This window comes from Limanda limanda, chromosome 10 (genome assembly GCF_963576545.1).
Source record: "Limanda limanda chromosome 10, fLimLim1.1, whole genome shotgun sequence".
Taxonomy (NCBI): Eukaryota; Metazoa; Chordata; class Actinopteri; order Pleuronectiformes; family Pleuronectidae; genus Limanda; species Limanda limanda.
Genome location: NC_083645.1, coordinates 24,631,066 through 24,638,009, shown reverse-complemented (window position 1 = coordinate 24,638,009; position 6,944 = coordinate 24,631,066). Strand labels below are relative to the sequence as shown.

Genomic DNA, 6,944 nt, shown 5'->3' with positions numbered 1-6,944 from the left:
ACGGATTCACACCACTCTCATCCAGTGTCTGTGTATTACCTAACCTCCATGGCTAATTTAAACCTGCACCCCCCCCCCTTCCCCCCTCTTTCACTGCAGCACACGCTCTCTGAGTTAGACTCATCTCACCCACTGCAGCATCCACCACGCTGTGACCCCGGGGTCGGGACGCACCCCCCAGGCCCCTGCAAATATTGCATCTAATTAAATCGTGCTATTGCGCAAATATTATTTATTTAAATTCTGCACTAAATTGTCTCTAAACCGTGTAATGGCTTTTCCCTGCTGCTCTGAAAAGCCTCAGCGGTGCCATTAGAGGCTCAGGATCAGAAAACTACACCTGAGTCCCCCCCCCCCCATCCCTGGAACACTGGGTCTCAGACGTTATGGCCACTTAGAGGAAGATTGCTGATGTTGGTAGAAACAAAGGAGGGAGGGAGCGAATGGGAGCAATTTCACCCAATCGTGCTTTATTTATTTAATTGTAAACACGGAGTCTGAAAGTAAATAACACAACATGCTCAAGAGGGAGGGGTGGGGGGGGGTGGATCTGCTGCCTCACATGACCACATGATAAATACCAAAAGCAAAACATGTTGATGCTCACTGAGCCGCATGTAAACTTTTAAACTGGGTGGAATTGTCCTTTAAAGGTTTTCCCATCAAACCAGTTTGTGAACATTTGAGTCAAACCCAGTTCAACTTGCAGGTTTTTGTTCCTTTTAAAAAAGCAGATGACGCCATCAAGTGGTCACTCTGGGCTCTACATCCAGTGTTTATGTCAACACGGAGGTTATGTTTTCACCCCCTGTCCACCTGTTTGTTTTGTTATGTATTGTTGTTATTTTCTGCTGTAAATATCCCTTAGCACAGTTAACATTAAGATCAATATCATATTAATATATTTCAGATAAGATATTTGATTTATTCAATATAAACAATAAGTCAACCTCAAGCACAGACGACTAATTCACTGTGTGCTGTTTCATTTATAAACACTGTGACACAGATATCACAAGTTTCATTATTATTAACTTATTTGTAATTTAATTATCCAGCATTAAAAGTAGATTTTCAAGTAATCCATTCAGCATGTTTTCATCTTCCAGTTCTTTGAAGTACATAAAACTGTTCCTTGACAATAAACCCCTTGTCTTCAGATTCCATCCCCTCCTCCCTCAGCTCGTTCCTTCCTGTAGACGACCTCCAGTAAAGATGGAAGCTCAGTCCTGACGCTGCAGCAGGAGTCGGATCTCCCTCTGACGTGATCCAGGATTCCTCTGAGGCCTCCCGCTCGTCTCTTCCTGTCGATGAAGAGGACGGAGCAGCCGGAGCGACACAGCAGCTCCTCCTTCTCCAGCGCCTGCAGGTCAGCGAGGTACAGAAGAGGATCGTGGTCCATCAGCACCAGGTTGAACCCTTCTCTCCCATCAGGCTCCAGGTTGAACCCTTCTCTCCCATCAGGCTCCAGGTGTGAGCGTAAAGCTGGGACGACCTCGGCTGAGCTCGACGTCAACACCTGGAACTGAGGACGTCAGGAAATCAGTTAGATTAATTTCCTGTTTGATAACCGGTCTTTAACTGAAGCTGTAATTTACCTGATGGTGTTTGAATCCAGACACAAGTATGACCTCCTCCCCCAGCTCTGCTGTGAGGGGGTCCATCTCCACTGTGATCAGTCTGCCAGCAGGGGGCAGCAGACGCAGCAGGCGGACTGAGCTGTAGCCACAGTGAGTCCCCAGCTCCAACACCCGAGAGGGACGCACCCGCTTGACCACAGCATCCAACACCTCACCTGGGACAGAGGAAACAGGACTTTATAAAACCAGCATCATCAACATCATGCACACAAACATTACAATACCAGTAACTGTACTGGGAGTAATGGGGAAACCAGATAAATCTTGTTTCCCCATGGAAGCAGCATTTTCATTTTCTGATGATTTTCTACCAAACTGTGGGCAGAACATAATAATTAAAGGTATTAAGTGTTAAAGTTATTAATATCATATATACAATGGGTGGAAGTTAGTGATTCATATTAGGATTTCTAATGTTAAAGCACATTTTCAAACTTAAAGATTTGTGATCTCTTAATAAACTACAGGTTCATCACTGAATTAAAATAATTATTATTCCTGCTTTAAATACAGCCTGAGTACATATATTGTTCAGTTCTGGTTTATTTAAAATAAAACCAGATAAAGAAACTGCTGGTGTGGCTTAAACTGCAAGTGGAAAGATCGCCACTCTCTGGACACTTCACGAAAAGCAAGTCTCTGATATCAGCAGCATAAACTTCAAGAGATTCACATTTGTGTCAGGTGTGATTTAATTAAGAAAAAACTTTCCTTATTAATTCCACATTTGCTTTTGTTTGTCAGTAAGTGTTCAAGTTTCTTTGCGGCTGTTTGAAGTTAATAAATCTCTGAACATTTGGGTGAAGTGAGGTTTGGATGTTTTTTAACAACTTTCCCAGAAGCTCCTGATGGTTTGAACCTGTCGGCCACTGATTCATCACTTAACAGAACAAAACCCTCAAACTGTGTCAGATTCTGATGCTTCCACAGGATCTGCACCTGAATTCAAGCCTTTAGGTCAAAGGACGTCAACAACTTTACATCCACACAGGTCACAGATTTCAGATTCTACTGGTCTGAATAGTTAATATCACAACGACGGTTCCTCTAAACTTTAGATGCAGTTACTTACCTATTTCTGGACCAATGGATAAGGAGGGGTGCATCTCAGCGTAGAGGTCAAAGGTCTCCAGGACACTGTCCACTTTGCCGTGGGTGCAGTTGGAGAAGACGAAGGAGTGTGTGCTCCGGACACACTCCTCCGGACCCCCCCGCCGCAGCAGCCTCAGCACCCAGCCCAGAGCTCTGAGACACAGCGAGGACAGGTGGACGTGGTAGCGACGGGACGCCAGGACGATGGCAGGAAGCAGCGGCACGGAAACTGCAACCAGCCACATGTTAAAGTTTGAAATCTCAAAAACCTGTGAACACAAGACGGAGAAAATGAGGTCAAACTGTTTGATTTCAGCAAAGTGACACATTGGTTATTGATTTATCTTAACAAGAAAAATCTGGATCATCAATTGGAGTATATTGAACATGGTTTCTGTTGGATCCAGATTCTAATTCTTGGTATATTATCATATTATCAATTATGTAATACAAAATCACTTAACATATATTATATTATTTTATATATACATTATTTAGCCATTATTTTTGGCTAAAAGTTTAATGCTTAACTTATAAGGCGTTTAGCATCTTCAAACTTGTATTAGTTGTTAAAATATGAGAAAAACGTTGTTCTTTAGCGCCCCCTGCAGGTAAATTGTGGTTATTTCAAAGCACAGGACTGAGATTTTTTAATCTATCTGCAGATTTCCAGTCATCCTTTCAGATATGAGCAACTGTTGATTTTACAATTTAATAATTGTATTTTGTCCCTCTCTGGAAAATCAACTACTTGATCTAATTGTTTCTGTGATGGAAACAATTTTGCAGAACAACCATATTCATACTTTTAATATAACATCTTAATAATTGTATTTTTTCCATCAAACCGAACACGACACAATGGAACAAACTTAGAAACAGAAACAGACCATTTCTGCAGAGATTTCTCATTACAATTAATATCACGTTTATTTATAAGAACAAACCTTCAAGTTTAAACATCAATTATGACCTAGAGAAATGTTGAAATCAAACCTTTACAATGACTTTGTTCAGATGTTTGTACAGTGGTCATATGAATAAAGACCTTTGTGTTTCAGTCCAGATTAATAACAATACACACTCTTTGTTTGATAGAAACATGTGAACACGAACAAGGAAACTTTTAATTGTGAAAAGTGTCAGAGCAGCTTCTCACCCAGTAGCTGCTCCAGGATCAGTCCTGTCAAACACAGGTGGGGGGGGGGGGATCTGTCACTGAGACTCCTGTCAGTCAAACACACGAACAGCAGCTGGGAATCAAACCTGGATCCTTTAACCTCTGAATCAAATCCTGAGAGAAAGGAATCCAACGAGAAGGAAAAGCACGTTAGTCCGATTCCACTCTCCAGGAAATAGACAGAGGGGCGTGGCAGAGTCCGGCTGGAAGCACACCCAGGCTCCTCCCCCTGCTTCTCAGTGATGCTGCGGGATTCCACTAGAGGGCAGCAAACATGTAAAAATACAACAAGCATGTGGGAAACTGGTTCTGCATGGAAAGTTAGAACTGGCATCATCTGATATGAAATGTATCTGACTAATTAATAACGAATATGTATATATACCTGCCTTTATATTTATATCAGTCTCTTTCTCTATATAAGATCATATAATTCTTCATTAGTCCCAACACAATAGAGGTCAGTGAAGTAATGATTCAAGATTCAAGATCTTAATGATTCATAAACATGCAATACATACATACATACAAATGGGATATAAAAAATATTGAAATACAGATGAAACAGAACTATTATATACCTAGTGAAAAGTTATAACTATACTGTTCAATCATCCTATGATGATGCACTTTATTCTTCTACTTTATCGACCCATAATATTCTCTCTGTAGTAGGAGGTGCGTAAACATGTCTTTGTATTTTTTCATATTTTATATCATTGGCTATATTTTACAATATTTGTTACTTTTACTTGCTATTTTATTTAATATTTTATGTCTGACGTAACTTTTTCATTTTTAGGCCAACAAGAATGAGAGAAACTAGAGAGAGTCGAACTGATCAAAGCGTGAGAAAATATTAATAAACAAATATTAGAAGATGCAAATGGTGTCAGTGACTGGAGGTTACACACACAATCACACAATCACACGCACACACACACACACACACACACACACACACACACACACACACACACACACACACACACACACACACACACACCGCAGTGAGGTGTGCAGGTCCTGTCATCCAGTTAAGTCAAGTTTGCTTGATTGTAACCGGAATTAAAGTGAGTTCGTCACCAACATAAAAGCAGACGGATGGAAGAATATAAGGCAATGAGTGGTAATGATTCTAAAAATAAGCAAACTGTCGATGTTTTTACAACTCGTAAACATCGACAGTATCCCGATATTAAAATAAATAGAGTCAACACCTTCAGAAAATAATGATAATACCGTTTCAGTGTGTGCACGGCCATGAACAGCTCTTTACTGTCATTGTTTGGCAAAACTTAAAATATTAACACATAAAAGCAGCAAAAATATTACACATCAAAGGAACAAAGGCACATACAATGTTTCAAAGGACAAAATTAATTAACGATCGTAAAATTGACAGGAGCATTCAAAGTACACTTAAGTATTGCATGTTACTTTCTACCTATTGATTCTTTCTGTAATATTGCAAATGAGACAGTAATCTTATTTTACCGCTCTAAACACTATGATTCAGCACGTTCTTCTGCTGGAGCCTTTATTTTGTGCTCTCCAAACCGGATGTCACACCAGTAGTGTTGGACTCGAGGCTGCTGGTCCGTGCTCAGATTTCCACCAGGAGCGACCGTGGAGCAGCACCAGCTCCTTCGTCCTCCTCCTCCACCTCCTCCTCCTCCTCCTCCTCCTCATCCACCTCCTCCTGCTGCAGCACCTCCATCGGCTGCAGTCTGTGGAATACCTGCGGCACCGAGCTGCTCCTGCACATCGCTCACGTCCCCAGGCTTTTTTTTACTAGTTGAGGAGAAGCTGAGCCCTCTCGCCAATGGCAAGTCCGGCTGCAGACACAGGACAGTCTCATCAGCATCACCCGGCCAGCGACTCTGCAGCAGACTCCGGGTTCCAGGAGGCGCAGACATGGATCGAGGTGAGTCCCAGGATCCTGGTTTTCTAACCCTGCAGGTCTCTGCTTCCCTGTGAGGCAGGTGTGTTGTGTTGTGTTGTGTGGTCTCCCAGTGAGATTAGTTACTGGTTTGCAACCTGATGTCTCCCTTGAAACAGCACTTTGCTCTTTTGTCTTTATTGCCTCGTCACCTGTTGAAATGTGACTCAACCAGAAGGGAAATCCTTATTATCAACCCCCATGAAGTTCCTGAGGAGGGTCACAATGATGCATTATGAAGTTATTATCATGGATATGGTGAATTTGAAATTCCTTTAAATTAACAACTATAACCAAAACAAAAAGTTGTGTTATTTACCCACTATGATGCATCCTAAGCAGTGCAGTGTCTCCACATTCCTTCCCAGGATGCTGCACACACTTGTGAGGGACCTTCCTGTGTGTTGCAGCAGGCTCTCACTGGTGTTGTGTAGGTCGGGGGGGCCTTTGTACAGTAGCTGCTGTGGGGCCTGGCTGCATGTTGGACTGAAAACAATGAATGCATCATGTGGAATGGATTGTTTTTTGCCTCATCGCGAGCCTGGCCGAACAATAATCACACAAGCGAGGTTTTGTTCCGGGAGAATTTGAATCACGACACCCTCCTGCCCCCCCCCCCCCCCCCCCCCCCCCCCCCCCCCGTGTGCAGTTGTCATCCCGAGCCTCCTCCTGTCAGGACTCAACACACCGGCGTCCGACACATTATCTGCAGCTAGTGAGCAGGATGTTGTCCCAGCTTTGCAGCCTTTCACCTAGAGGATGAAAAGACTGATCTGAAGCCCACTGTGGCTCCAAGCCTTTGTGTGAAGTGGGTGATGCAGTGCAGCAGGGGTGCTGCTAGAGATTGTGGGGCCTCATGTGTCTCTATTTCTTTTGCTGCAGCTTTGGGTTTTAGTTTTTCACTCATCAACTGTTGGTTTGTGAGACGCTCACCCACATGTGACCTTTGATCCCAGATGTGACCAGAAGTTAAATACTTGAAACCAGGTATATCTTAACAAGTTGAGCAACAGCACAAAGGTTCTTCAAGGAGACATGTGATGCTCTTTCAGTTCATAATGCCCATGTGGGAGCTAATCGGGCCCCTGGT

General features: G+C 42.8%; 1 protein-coding gene across 1 annotated transcript; it reads right to left on the bottom strand.

Moving 5' to 3' along the window:
• Positions 1–939: 939 nt before the first annotated feature.
• On the bottom strand, positions 940–2,978 carry LOC133012151 (transmembrane O-methyltransferase homolog). Its single transcript, XM_061080131.1, has 3 exons — positions 2,713–2,978; positions 1,599–1,795; positions 940–1,525 (listed from the first exon to the last, which is right to left on the bottom strand). The coding sequence occupies exons 1-3, from the start codon at positions 2,975–2,977 to the stop codon at positions 1,157–1,159; spliced, it is 831 nt and encodes a 276-aa protein (XP_060936114.1). The 5' UTR covers position 2,978; the 3' UTR covers positions 940–1,156.
• Positions 2,979–6,944: the final 3,966 nt, after the last annotated feature.

What these genes read in the sequence shown, in the direction of transcription:
- LOC133012151 (XM_061080131.1), bottom strand. Translation starts at nt 2,977, where the DNA reads ATGTGGCTGGTTGCAGTTTCCGTGCCGCTGCTTCCTGCCATCGTCCTG. An exon ending in ATCCATTGGTCCAGAAATAG is followed by an intron (nt 1,796 to 2,712) that starts GTAAGTAACTGC and finishes CCTCTGTCCCAG; the next exon opens with GTGAGGTGTTGGATGCTGTG. An exon ending in CTGGATTCAAACACCATCAG is followed by an intron (nt 1,526 to 1,598) that starts GTAAATTACAGC and finishes TGACGTCCTCAG; the next exon opens with TTCCAGGTGTTGACGTCGAG.